This window comes from Podarcis vaucheri (genome assembly GCF_965113315.1).
Source record: "Podarcis vaucheri genome assembly, chromosome: 9".
In the NCBI taxonomy this organism is placed as follows: Eukaryota; Metazoa; Chordata; class Lepidosauria; order Squamata; family Lacertidae; genus Podarcis; species Podarcis vaucheri.
Genome location: NC_138767.1, coordinates 58650716 through 58665025, shown reverse-complemented (window position 1 = coordinate 58665025; position 14310 = coordinate 58650716). Strand labels below are relative to the sequence as shown.

The window sequence follows — 14310 nt, the reverse complement described above, 5'->3', positions numbered from 1 at the left end:
GAAGATGGAGGAGGAGCAAAGCGGAGGGGCGGGTCCCGAACGACCCAAGCAGCCTGGCTTCGGGCCAATTAGGAAAGAGAACACTCCGTCTCCTTGGAGACAAGGCACCCCCTCCCAACGAGGCGCAGGGGGCGGAGCCTACCAAGGGCGCCGCGCGGGGCTCTCGAGGTGGAGCGGGTGGACACGCCCCCCTCCGCACCAGCGCGCGCGGTTCCTGAGGCGCGCGCTCCCTCAGGCGGGCCCACAGAGGCACCCCTCCCCATCATAACACACGCGCGCGCGCTTTTTGTTTTGCCTCCGGTTATCTCCCACCTCAGGGGGCTGCTCGTTTTGAGGGGGTAAAGGGCGCAGCCGAACCTCGCCGCCTTCCGACCTTCTCGGCCGGCAGCTCCCGTCGGCGTCCTCGTTCCATAAACGGAGCGGGAGGGTGCTTACATGACGGGGTCCCCCCTCACATCCCCGTTCCAACGGCCGTCCCCGCCGCCATCTTGGTGAAAGGAAGGCGGCGGACGGATACGTACCGTTATTCAGTCGCCCCTCCGCCGGGAAAAAAAGAGATGCTCTTCCGCCGTCGGCTCGCCTTCTCTTATCTCTTCCCCGCCCCCTCCTCCTCCTCCTCGTCCCCTCCCCCGGGTCACGTGGCCCGGTCCTCTGGAGGCTACGCTTCTTCCTCGACGGGCGTTAAGGAGGCGGAGGCGGCGGAGGGGCCGCCTCGAGCGAGACTCGCGCGCTCGAACTACGTTTCCCAGAGCGCAGCGCGCGCGCTGCCCCCTCGCGAACCGCCCGCCGGGCTGCGCTCGAGTGAGTCTGGGGAGCGTAGTTCGAGCCTCTGTGACAGAGAGCGTTGCATTGTGGGATATTGGGCTTCCTGAACGGCGGCGTTACCTCCGTGAGGAGAATCGCCCGACTTGCTGAGGAGCCATTTCAAAGTGCGCGGAAGGGAAGTCTCCTTGCTAAGGCTCGGGCTGCCGATTGCGGTGATTCTGCAATAGGTTTTCGCGCTGGCTGATAAAATTGCTGCGTTTCTCTTCTGTTTCTTCTTTCAGAAACCGCGGATTCAATAGAGAGGCGCAGAATCACCGGTTACTTGCAATACAGTATACATATTTTAACGGAGATGCTACCTTTGGGCATGGTTGAATTGTTTCCACTCTTTTCTCCTGGTCCATCAGGGCTGAGCTCGCTGACTGGCAGGAAAAGGAAGAAAGGTGGAACTTTTACATTTATTTATTGAATTTATATACTGCCCTACACCCGGAGGCCACAAATGCAAGTTACACACACACACACTGTATTCAAAAAGTCAGAATAGCACCATATATGCAATCTATTTTTTAAAAAATGTAAAGGACCTCTGGACGGTTAAGTCCAGTCAAAGGTGACTATGAGGTGCTGCGCTCATTTTCTTTAAGGTCTTAGAGAGGCTCACTTTTAAAAAACAAAAACATGGCACACCACCTTAGTTGAGGGACAGCGGAGACGGTGGGGTCTTTATTATACACCTTTAGGTGCCAGGCAAAAAATGTTCATTTTCAACCAGGCCTTTGGTTGATTTGATTGACATTGTATGCCCTTTTAAGATGTGGGTAGTTTTTTTTTTTTGAGGGGGGGTGTTATTGGGTTGTTTGTTTTTATTTTCATTATGTATTTTGTGGTTTTATATTTCAGTTTTGTTCTGTGAACCGCCCTGAGACCTCCAGGTATAGGGCGGTATATAAATTCAGTTAATAATAATAAGTAGTTTATTTACCTATTATTATTATTATTATTATCCATAGATGCCACCTGAGCCTATGGTGGAGGGTTTTATGTGCCTTCTGGCACAAACCACTTCATTTGTTAGACTAAAGACCTTCAGCAGCATCTATCTCACCAAGGAACTGCCCTGTCTGGCTTGTTGGAATCCTTCATTGGATTTTAACCCAGGCAAATGCCCACAAAGGGATGCAAGTGGCACTGTGGTCTAAACTACTGAGCCTCTTGGGCTTGCTGATCAGAACATAGCAGTCTGAAAGCATGTCAAAAAGTGCAAGCAGATAAATAGGTACTGCTCCGGTGGGAAGGTACCGTATTTTTCGCCCCATAGGGCGCACTTTTTCCCCTCCAAAAATGAAGGGGAACTGTGTGTGCGTCCTATGGTGCGAATGCAGGCTTTCGCTGAAGCCTGGAGAGCGAGAGGCGTCGGTGCGCACCGACCCCTCTCGCTCTCCAGGCTTTGCGCACATTTCCGCAAGCAGTGGGAGCCCTGGGTGCGCTGAGCCCAGCGCGCCCAGACTTCGCGCACCTCTCCGCAAGCCCAGACTTCGTGCACCTCTCCGCAAGCCGCGGGAGCCCTGCGCTGGGCTTCCGCAGCTTGTGGAGAGTTGCCTTTTCTGGGGTCGGGGGAAGCTCGGGCTTCCCCCGCCCCAGCCCCGTGCCTGGGGGGGGAAATAATTTCCCCCCCCTTTATTTCCCCCCAAAAAAACTAGGTGCGCCTTTTGGGACGGTGCGTCCTATAGGGCGAAAAATACGGTAAATGGCATTTCTGTGCGCTGCTCTGCTTTTGGTGTTCCATTGCACCAGAAGCAGCTTAGTCATGCTGGCCACATGACCCAGAAAAACTGTCTGCAGACAAACGCCGGCTCCCTTGGCCTGTAAAGCAAGATGAGCGTCGCAACCCCACAGTCGTCTGCAACTGGACTTAACTGTCAGAGGTCATTTACCTTTACCTTTAAGACCCACAAACTCACAAACCTCTGTTAACTGCCCTAAAGGCAAAAGATCAGAAACCCTCTCACAGTTCTTATGAGATGATGGTTGTATTTATGTTGTAAACTGCTTTGAGATTTTTATTAAAAATATAAAGCGAATAGAAATTTAAAAAATAAAAATAAATTTTAACACCTCTTCTTTATCAAGCCATGTTAATTAATCTTGAGCAGATTACCGTAAATGCGATTCTGTATTGTGCCAGTATAAAAAATCCATCTGTCCAGCAGGTGGCAGAAGAACGTAAGGAAACTACATGTTTATTTATTAAAATATTATTGAGAGTTTATAGATGGTACAAAGTTATTATGTTCTTGTAAGTTTCATTTCTGATATGTTCTGTATCTTAAGACCACACATTAAATAGATTTTTGGCATCCAAAAGACAGACTGAGAACTTGGGTCCCAATCCCATGCATTGCAGTGACACTGCAGCACTTCAGAAAGCAAAGCTATTCTGTTCTTGAGGTTCCTGTAAATAAAATTTAAAAACCACAAAGGATTTTCCTAATAACCTTTCTGAAAGCCTCATCTTTTCTCAGCTTTACCCTTGGACTGAGCATTTTTAAAACCTGTCATTGTCTGTAGGGAGATAAAGGAGGAGAAAGGGGACAAGTTAAATTTAAAATTGGTTCTTGAGCTCTTAAGCGTCTTTATCTACCTGCTGGCTTGAAATATTTCTAGGGAATTTCACCTTTCAGACTAATTGATTTCTGTGAATCTTGCTGTAAAATGGCTGTTCCTAAATAAGGCGGGGAAGGGGAAGAGGGAACACATAAACCCTTTCATCAGCCTGAATACATCCTGTTCCAGAATGGACTTTATCCAAAGAAACATCCAAAGAATGCAGGCAGGAGTATGTGAGGTTTCAAACAACCTGAGGACGAGTTCTGTAAAACGTTTAAATGTTTTGCACACCTACACTACCAGAAAGTTAATGAGTATTAATACTTATTTTGTATTAATACTCTTCAAGCAGCATAGCTGTTTCTGACAATACCCGGTTCAATTAGACATGCTCCATTCCTTAGGCACTGTTGCAGGAAGTAAGATGAATAAGTGCCAGATTCTGAGAGCACATTGCAAAAACAAGCTTGGGGGCATGATGTGCATTAATAATTGAAAAATTAAAAGAGCATCTGATAACAATCATTCCTCTGCAGTTTGAAATGCCCCTGATACTGAACTGCTTTCTCAACACCTTATGGCTTTAATTTAATGCATGTGTCAGCAGTCAGGAATCTAGAGTACCAAGCAATGTTAGAGGCTTCAAAGACAGAATGATTTTCTGTCCATATGAGCTCTTATCTTTAACACAAAGTGCTCTGCCTAAAATGTTAAAAGTATGGATAATGTTCACGTCTGATCTAAAAACGTGATCTCTTTTTGCAGTTGCATTCTGAGGGAAACTTCATGCCACAAATAAAGCTGTCCAAAAAGTCACGAAGCTTCAACAGAGAATGAAGTAATAGTTTATAATACACCTTGGAGGGTCATGTCCACTTTTACCCTGTATCTTTGACTAATAATAATAATAATAATAATAATAATAATAATATCTTTATTGTCATTGCCCCCTCTCGGGGACAACGAAATTACTTGGCTGCTCCATCCACCCAGGTAGGGCACTCCACACAAAATCAAATCAACTATAAAAACACTAATTAAAACAATACAGTATAAAACAGCAAGGAAGATTAGATGACTTTCAAAGTCCAGGCTTCCCATTCAGGGCCGAGATCGCTCTGGGGAAGAAGCTGTTCTTAAGACGGCTTGTCTTACTACAACTACTACAACAATTTCTCTTTGTTTTGCCTTATCATCCCCGCAGAACTGTAGATCCCCCTTCCAGACCACCTTGGGCAGGGACTCTTCCCCTCCTTTGGCAGGAAAAGGGGACGCGAGAGGGAGGGGGTGATGTTTAGTTTGATTCCTTTTGCAATAAAAAAACTAAAAAGAAGAAAATATGTTCATCAGTAGTCAAATAGTCTACCTGAACCTTAGTCCGATGTTTTGAAAAAACACAGGAAGCAGATGCGTAAGATGCATCATCCCATTCTGACCTTTCTGTATTTTTACATAACAGCTCAAGGTGATTTGACATCAGCAGTCTGAGAAACGCATAGAAGTCAAGGTTTCTCGAAAATGAGCATAGTGCTAGTCTGTGGGACATTTGCAGCTAAATGACAGGTGTGTAACATCTTTTAAACACCGATCTTACCAGATCTAAAATTCAGCCAAATACAACACAAAAGCACAAATGGTACAGCTTTAAAAACTAATGACATAAGAAATAATTTCTTACTTTTCTCTAGAAACAAACACCTAAAAACTGGAAATAGGTGCAGCTCTTGGGTATGTCGCTATGTGGTTAGGAAGAAAAAGCAATGTACATGTCAAAAGTTTATAACGGAGGAAAAACTATTAATTAGAAAATGGTTCTTAGACATATCATCAGACTTTACCTCTTCTGCGGTGACAGCATTTTTCAGAGATTAACAAGACAATCCTATACATGATTACTTAGAAGTAAATTGCAACTGTGTTCAGTGGAGATCTCTGTGATGCTTCCCTAAGGAAGCTGCATTGAACTGAAAGACCATTGGTCCATCTAGGTCAATATTGCCTACACTGGCTGGCAGCGGCTCTTCACAGCTTCAGGTGTGAGCATTCCCAGCCTTGATTCAATAGATATTGTGTGCCACATTACCTCCCACTGTTGCAGTCCCTAGCACAATTTTGGATTCTGTGGGAACATGCAAACATGCATTTATATCTTCATTTCCACCCGAGTGCTCGTGTAGCCTTTTCAAAAGGCATTGTACAGCTGCCCATTACCTTTTGGCAATACCAAGACTTTTTCCATCCACTTGTCTGTTGTGGTTATGATACACAGGTGCCATTTTCCTGCACATGGTGACCTCACTGCTGTTATCATACACAAGATGAATACATTATCTCCCCATCTCACTGAACCTCCTGTGAGATTCAGAAGGAAAAAGCAGGGTCCAGTGGGATCTCATGTTGTACAACTTTACTTGGTGTCAAATGAAGGAGAATGTTTCTAACTTTTTGTTTAGCAATACATTTTTTATTTCCCCCCCCTTACTTTTTCATTGCATGGTTGATCTTACTAGTATTGTATTTGTAATGTGGCAAGCTAGCAATGGTTAGGACAACTGCAACTCCTCTGAACATTCCTCCCCACTGACTCATTACAGTTTGGACGGTTCAGAAATTAACAGCAAAAAAACAACTATCTCATTCTGGAGAAGGCTGTGATATTCTTTGCATCAACTCCGAAGGGTCTCTCTCTCTCTCCAGCATTTAAAGGTAAATGACAAGACTGTTTCAAGGGTGGAGGTGATTTCTCTATCACCAGATATATATGCTGTACTTACATTAATTACATTGGTGTGCTCTAATGGGATTAATTGCTTAGTGAGCTGCTGGAAAAGAAAGTAAAGCAGCAATCCTCAATACCCTTACTGGAGAGTAAGTCTCATTGAGTGCAGTGCAACTTACTTTCAAGTAAGTATGCAAAGGCTTGCACGGCATGAGTTAATCCGAGCTAATATGTTTCAGTGGGTAAGTGGGTGTTTCTAGACAACAAGAACAAAAGCAATTTTTTGCAGACACTTTACAAGAACTAGCCTGATAAAATTGGGAAGGGTTGTGCCAATGTCATTTAATTTTATCTGGAAGGTCATGGGATTCGGGACTCCCAATCCCCACAGATTTGACTCAACGAATTGCATGGAGCTGACAAAATCTGTGTCAAATTTCACCTCATTTTTGCCATGAACCGTAGCAGGAACGACTGTACTATAATTGCTCTTCTAGTAAATCCATAGCAAAGGGAGATTGCAAGGGCTGTGGGGGAGACATATAACAGAAAGAGGCAGAGTTACATACCATCAGCATGCATCTTCATTGGCGATCGCTCATAGCCAAGGAGGATTGTCTTCCATTAACACAGTCTTAACAGTGAGTCCGTGAGTGACTGTGGAGGCCAATTCTGGGGACATAGGTTTCCGGGCAGGAGTTGATCACGGTGAGGAGCTGATCATGGTGAGGGTTTACCAAGCGTGCCTTCCTCTTAGCACGTTTCTCCCTTTCATCCTGAGTTCAAGCGTCTTCAAAGCCCATGACACCTTTGGTAAAGGCTGTTCTCCAATAGGAGCGCTCGCAGGCGAGTGTTTCCCAGTTCTCAGTGTCTCTACTACACTTTTTAAGATTTGCCTTGAGAGAGTCTTTAAACCTTTTCTTGACCACATGCATTACACTTTCCATTTTTAAGTTGGTAATAGAGTAGTTGCTTTGGAAGACGATCATAAAGCATCCGAACAACATAACCAATCCAACGAAGTTCATGTTGAAGAATAATTGCTTTGACACTGGGGATCTTTGCTTTTTCCAGTACACTGGCATTAGTTCGCCTGCCTTCTTAAAAGATGTGTAAAAAATTTCGGAGGCACCATTGATGGAATCTTTTGAGGAGGTGGAGATGGCGTTTATAAGTGGTCCATGTTTCACCAGCGTACAGTAAAGTTGGTAGTACAATAGTTTTGTAAACAAGCATTTCGTTTTCCCAAAATCGTCAAGCATATCAGTAAGCATATCACAGGCTCTGCCCGCTGCATGTCAATATAGCACAGCACTTATCCATCTTGTGACATCATCATATGTGTTTCCTTGCCACTGCTAGCAATAGCTAATTATGTGGAGCGAAGGCAGGGAAAGGCATGATGTGATGATGTCACAACAACACAGATCATTATTACCTGTTGCACTCAGACACAGGGAACTCAGACATGGCAGTGTAGTTTTCTGCGCCATCGTTTCGCTGCTATGAATGTGGTTTTTTTGTGGCTAGAGCTCAAACCTGATCATTAGTCTTCTGTAATTAGTCAATATTTACGAGTCCATACAATTTCTATGGGAAATCAGTGGGAACAGAACTCCCAGTGTATCTTACCTTATTTTGTATCTTGGACCCTTTAAGTTGTAGATCTTCAAGTGGTGAATTGGGAGCCACAGCTGGGTGGCAGCGTGACTTACGGTGGATTGCATCAGCAGCATTTCCACCATTTAGGTGCCAGGCAGAAAAAATATATTCACCCAGGCCCTTGAGCCTTAGTTTGCTGCTTATCTTTGGATAGGGTGGTGTGGATTTGGGTCTGTTCTTTTATGCATATTCATTGGTGAGCATTTAGGTGGTTTCTATGTTTGTTTTTAATAGGAGTGCCAGCTTAGCCCCATGACTGTGGGTGCCCGGGGCCATGGGTGGCATGCACAGTGCATGGCCCTGGCACCAAAATTTGTGGCCGCCTGGCCCCTTCATGGGGAATTTTGTGGGTGCTCTGGCACCCAGGACCCCAGTGAGCAGTGAGTTGGCACCTATGGTTTTTAATGTTTGTTTCTGCAAGTCACTTCAAGTTCACCTTTCTGAAAAAAAAATTGGGTAATCAACTTTTTTTTTTTTTTAAGTAAGAACTAAGCCACATTGCATATTTGGGCTAAGGTGAGTTGCAGGTCTGTAAAGATGAGAAGACTACAATTCTGTAAGCATTTATTTGGGATGAAGTTTCACTGAACTGAGTGAAAATGCACTGGATTGTGTTGGATATCTTGCATATGATTTCAGTTTACAAAGCCCACAATTAAGGGAAGTAACGCTTATTAAAACCCGTGCAACCCATTTCAGCTATGTTTTAAATTACAATGTATTAGCTCTCTTGTATTGAAGAATCTTTTGTCTGTTGCTTCAGTTTCCACGTATGCCTAATTACAGTATTTCATTCTATTTACTTGTATTGTTTTGTTTCCCCCTATTAAAGTATATCTCATTAAGGGAGGGAATCAAAACAGCAGTGAAGAACCTCATTCAGGCAGCAGCGTGATTTTAAGTGTGGCCTTAATATTTTAGGACTGGAAGTTTTAACTTCCCAAAACAGCTAGATGCCTCTTCTTTGTTTTTTATAGCTTGTCTGTTTTTTTAGTATATTTTTATTAAAGATTCCTTAGTTTACAAAAATGCATGCATTGTCTCTTTTTTCAAGTTGTGTTTTCTACAGACCAGTTTCATTTGTTGTGAGACATTAGTGTTGCATAGTGTTAGGTTAGGAAGAAAAGCGGGGGCATGGCGAATGGGGGGGTCGGGTGGCAATACTTCTATTCTTCTACTTAGAGTATGTGGGGGGTTTTGTGTCAGCATCACTTGTGTGGGTTCTCTTCCTATTCGCCTTTTGCATTTCCTTGGTGGTGAGAGAGGTTGGGGGTGGCCTAGGGTGTGGTTGGTTGTCATTGGTTAGCTATTAGTGAGATCTGTTTTTGTGTGTGAGTGGGGTGTGGATCAGGTTAGCCAGATTGATTTGAATGCTGTCGGTGGATTCTTGTTGTTGTCTTGTCGGGCCATGTATAAAGGGGAACCATACCGGGTGAAGGTGTCTTCTATGCCTCTCTTTTGTTCAAGTTGAAAATGTTGCTGGAATGCAATTGAGAGGCTTGAACACAAGGGCAGAACCACTCCGGCAAGAAGAGAAGAAGAAGAAAAAGAAGAGTTTGGATTTGATATCCCGCCTTATCACTACCTGAAGGAGTCTCAAAGCTGCTAACATTCTCCTTTCCCTCAAAGCGGCTAACATTCTCCTGGTAATGGTGATTGCCGGACGTCATCATTGGCTAAATTGACCTCCAGATGTGCTAAGAAAATAAACTTGGCAATGATTCCACAGCTGCAGACGCGGCATACATTTACAACAAATGACTTCTCCCAAAGAATGCTGGGAACTGGGATCCAGCACCTTAACAACCTGCAGTTCCCAGAATACTGTGTGGAAGTTATGCTTTAAATGTATGGATGGTTGCAGCAACAGATGGATGGCTGAAGTAACTTTCTAACTTGACTGTGGGTGTTTCCGGACAGGAGCTTAATACCACAAACGGGTAGTTTAGACCCACCCACACCACCACCCTGCAATGTGAGCATCCATGTGTTGCCATAGACGCAGGGCCCGATTTAGGTTTGATGAGGCCCTAAGCTACTGAAGGTAATGGGGCCCTTTATATGTCCAGCTCTCCTTTGTCAACAACAAATTGTCGCTGTTTTTTTGGTGTTGAATATATGCTATATGATAATTTATAGACCTAATAGGTATCTAAAGCCATTTCCACATGCAGAATGTAGGCACCCTATATATAGAAATGAGCAAACCAGTGATATTTTAGGGAGCAGGCTAGCAGGTGGGGCCCATTACTTACATCATAGGAACCTACACAACACAAAACACTGTTGCTGTATGTAGGGTTTATTTTATTTGTTGTTTATCTTATATTTTGGAAATGTACATCCAGTGGGGGTTTTTTTACTTTAAATTTTTTTTTAGCCCCCAAGAGAGTGCAGTCCTAAGCTATAGCTTGTTTAGCTTATGCATTCCTGCTCTTGTCACTGGTCAGAGAGAGAGGGGAGAACCAGAAATGCTATATGCTCCTTCCACCTCAGGAGAGGAGGGGAAATGACTTCACATAGAGCTCTCTCTACCAATTACATTTCTATGGTATGAGTCTCTGCCTGTCAGCAATACAACTCTGTAGCCTTAACCCCTTCTCATGCTAAGTAGCAAGAACATGTGCTGTTAGATTTGGCTGCTAATCTTCCACAATTTGATTCTCTCCAAGCAAAGCAGAGAGGAAGACAAGAGCACACGTAGGCTTCCTCTTGTCTCTCTGTGTTTTTTGAAAAAAGGAGCATGCCACAAGCACTTGTTTGCATTTTAATACTCAGCCAGCACTCTGGTTTCTTTCCTACTTGGAGAATGGAGAAGCGAAGTGGGTGCGATTTGAGCAATATGCATCGTCATGTTTGCTTGTTCACAGTAAACCATCGATTGGCATACTATGGCGGGTGAACCAAACCATAGGGTTGAGGAGCACTTATTATTATTTTTTAGGCTGTATGCTGCATTAAAATATTTTAGTTCAGATGAATTTGATTTCTAGCAATGCACTTATTGCCTCAGCTATGCAAATGAGGGAGCGAACAGCAGGTCCTTGATTTTTTCTGCAAATACAGTGCTGAGTCATCAGCAGCTATGCTTGTGCTTCCTGCTGACACAAGATGTTGTTTTCTTTTGCAGGCTCATCAAAATGAAAAATTGGAGTTTATTTCATTTGTTTCTCCAGAATGTATTGATAGTAGGCACAGCTGACTTGGTAAGTTTTACACAATACAAGGAGGATTTGTAGTTTCTTCTCGCCGTATAAGGGGGGAAAATGAGCTTATTCATTCTTGGATCTTGTTGAGCTCAGAGGTGACATTTGACTTAAGCTGATAGTAGAATCATAAAATGGTATAGTTGGAAGGAACCACGAGGGTCATCTAGTCCAACCCCCTGCAACAGAGTTTATAATTGCTACTTTTATGGATTAAAAACATCAGATCAGAACTATTCGCTCAGAGTTCCTGTTTTAATTCAAGGTGGTTGGTTAGAGGGCTTGCTCTCCAGATAAGGACAGCTTCTTACACAGAGTTGTTTTTTTAGTTGAACATGAAAATATGAGTCTAAAGATATATTAAAGGATAACATGTTAGACTAGAGATGAGCTGCATATGGTAGATTTCTGGAAGTGGCTCTTACTGAAGTCCTCAAATGTTCAAAGATTCTTGTTACTATAATTTCACTGGTGGTACCTGCAACAAAATGTTGCAGATTGCAGCCTTATTCTCCATGAATTTGTCCAATCCTCTTTTAAATCCACCTAACCCCAAAGAGAACTAAAATTTAAGAAATCTGGACACAACCCTTGAGTTACAAAGAAAAAATGCTTCTTTAATTGTTCTTAGTGGGTACTTCAAATGTTCTTAACTCGATACTGAGTATCTTAAGTTCCAAAGTACTAAGAATACACAACATTTTATCTTCATGATGTTCATGGAAAGGAGGAACGAGGGTGCCTTCATGGTTGTCTCCATTAACCTGACATACACCTTCCTCGAGAGAATGTATCGGATGGATGTTAGCTTGTAATTGGCCATGCAAAGCTGCAACATAAAAAGTTTCTGCATGCATTAATGGCAGCAGCTGGGATAAATGTGATTGCATGACCAGACCACAGGATTTGACAGCAGCTGTTTAATATCTGGCTTGGAGTTTAGAAAAAAATCCAAAGTCAATAAAGTGGGCAGAGTCCGTTACACGCAATCTGTTTCCAATTAATGACATAGCTATGATCTAAATAGCATCCCCCCTGGTGATTATGTTATGTTTTTCACTGTTCCTTTCAAAGGGCTTTAAAAGGCAAAGGAAAACAATACCCTGTGTACTTCTGAAGTCCTTTTTTCTAGTCCTGTAACGTTCCAGTTTAGCAGTTTAAAGTCTAGTTACCTGTGAGGCATTTTTACACAGTGGTAAACTGAAACGAGCAAGCCTCAAGAGCATAGGACCTTGCAGCTGTGCTGCTTTCTGGTGATGTTTAGAGAACTGCCCTTGTGACTTTTCCCCAGAGGGAGCAACTCTGGCATTCTAAACATGAGAAACTCGCCATTGCCCTTAAATGACTTGTTGGAAAATCAGTGGGAGGCAAGGAGGCTGCTTATTATCTCTCATCTTATGTATTGACATTAATTGTTTGGAACCACCCGCCTTCAAAGCACTTGGAGGCTTCTAAGTGATGGTAAATCTGCAGAACAATAGCCAGGGCCAGCCCGGAAATTTTGGTGCTTGAAGCAAAGGAAAAAATGGACCCAAGCCAACTTGACTGTTAGCTGAATCTTCCTTCGACACTGGTGATGGGACAACATCTTCCATTGCATTTGAAGGCAACAGGCTACTTTAGGGGCTGCATGGGGCATGATATCTGGTGCACAAACCTCACTTATGCTACCCAACCCTCAGATGCTGCTGCTTGTGGGGGACTGCTGTTTATACCCATGGAATTTGTGTGGAAGGCCCTTTGGGGTGTCTATTCCATATCACATTCTATTTTGCCTCTATATGGAGCCACTGGAGCTATCACCTAGGGATCTGGAGCACTATATCACATATACACTGATAACACTCATCTTGGTCTCCATTCTGTCCGAATTGGGAGAGGCTGGGCAGGTGTTGGACTAGTGTCCAGAGGCGGGGGGGGGGGCTGGATGGGGGGTGGCGGCAAATAGACTGAATCCTGACAAGACAGAGGTGTTGCAGTTAGGTGGTTCTCATGTCTGGGAATTGGGGAGACTACCTGTTCTGGGTGAAGTTGCACTCCCCCTTGATGGTACATAATTTGGGGGTGCTCCTTGATTCCAAAATTGAGGCGCAGGTGCCTTCAGTGCATGCCTAAAACATAAATCCCTTTCCTGAAAAGGGGGAGGCAGCGAAGAATCCTGTAGCACCCTAAACGGCTAATGTTTAATATGGCATGTCATAAGCTGTAAGCTTAGGCCAATCACATTCATATGCCTTTAAAGTGCTGCTGGATTACGAGTTTTTTTTTATTCAGCAAACTTAACACAGGTACCTTACTGGAACTTCTTGCTTATAAGTGGATGACTGTTCTGCTTTAGCGCACGTCCATGATATTATGAGACACATACACAAAATAGCCATCTCAAGTATGCCTAAAATACACTTTGTTTTTTTAAATATGAATTTGAATCTAGACAAGAGCAGCCTTGTTCTGTTCCCTACTAAACAGCTGGTAGGTGTTCAGACTCGGCCAGCAGCCTGCTTCTTGAAAGGACTGCCCTAGTGGTGTATTTATGAGGGCTGCACTCATTCACAAATGTATTGCACTCATTCACAGTGATTCCTGTACTGTGATATAGACCAGGGATGGAGAGCCTCTGGTCTGTGGGCCAGGGGGTCCAATTTAGCATGCAATACCTTTTTCCCATCACCATGGCCATCTGTCAATCAGCTGGCATCACTGGGCAGTAGAGGAATCCAGTTCTGCTGGGTACTGCTCTGCCAGCGAGTTACTCTACAGGCCAACTTTGATAGGTTGCTGGGATTGCCTGACAACATCAAAACTTCAGAAGGTGGGTGGGTGGGTGGTCTTGCATACCTATCAGAAAGTTGACCAGTGTGGAGAAAAGGCTCTGCTGTACTGGGCCAAAAGGGTTCTCCATCCTTGATATAGACCCTAGTATCTAGTGCTGCAAAACTGGTCAGTTGGTAGAGCATGTGACTATTAATTTCAGGGTTGTGGTTTTAGTCCTCACAAAGATTCCAGCATTGCAGGGTGTTGGATTGGATGATCCTTATGGTCCCTTTCCAACTCCTCAATTCTAGAATTCCTTGCTTGGGTGTGTTGCAGTTGCAAAGCCAGAAGAGGGAGCATGTGTGTTGCAGCACAGATTTCTAAATTCTCCTGAGCAAAGCTTAAGAGAAAAGGCTATGTAAGTAACTGCATATTGGCCGAAGCCTATCCCATCAAATAGATCTAATATTTGACATGGGGGAGCTCTCCTTCATGCTTGATTACTACACCAGAACTCTGGCCAGTGAACAGTAGGAAGAATACACATTTTGTATCATTACACATTATTTGTGTGCAGCTCAATGCTCAAGGAAG

General features: G+C 43.8%; 2 protein-coding genes across 10 annotated transcripts in view; one reads left to right on the top strand and one right to left on the bottom strand.

Moving 5' to 3' along the window:
* PCM1 (pericentriolar material 1) overlaps positions 1-664 on the bottom strand; it is a 49012-nt gene extending 48348 nt beyond the window's left edge. For 4 of the 9 annotated variants that reach the window (XM_082237985.1, XM_082237987.1, XM_082237986.1 and 1 more), the window contains exon 1: positions 313-489. The gene's annotated coding sequence lies outside the window, so the exon portion shown is untranslated. Of the gene's footprint in view, positions 1-312; positions 491-521 lie in introns of those variants that run through there. The other 5 variants (XM_082237978.1, XM_082237983.1, XM_082237984.1 and 2 more) reach the window with 3 other exon arrangements.
* Positions 558-14310, top strand: part of FGL1 (fibrinogen like 1) — a gene marked incomplete at its 5' end in the record, with an annotated part of 31784 nt that continues 18031 nt past the window's right edge. Inside the window, 4 exon segments of the mRNA XM_082238327.1 lie at positions 558-801; positions 1047-1208; positions 5970-6053; positions 6056-6081. Coding sequence (XP_082094453.1) covers positions 558-801; positions 1047-1208; positions 5970-6053; positions 6056-6081 — 516 coding nt within the window.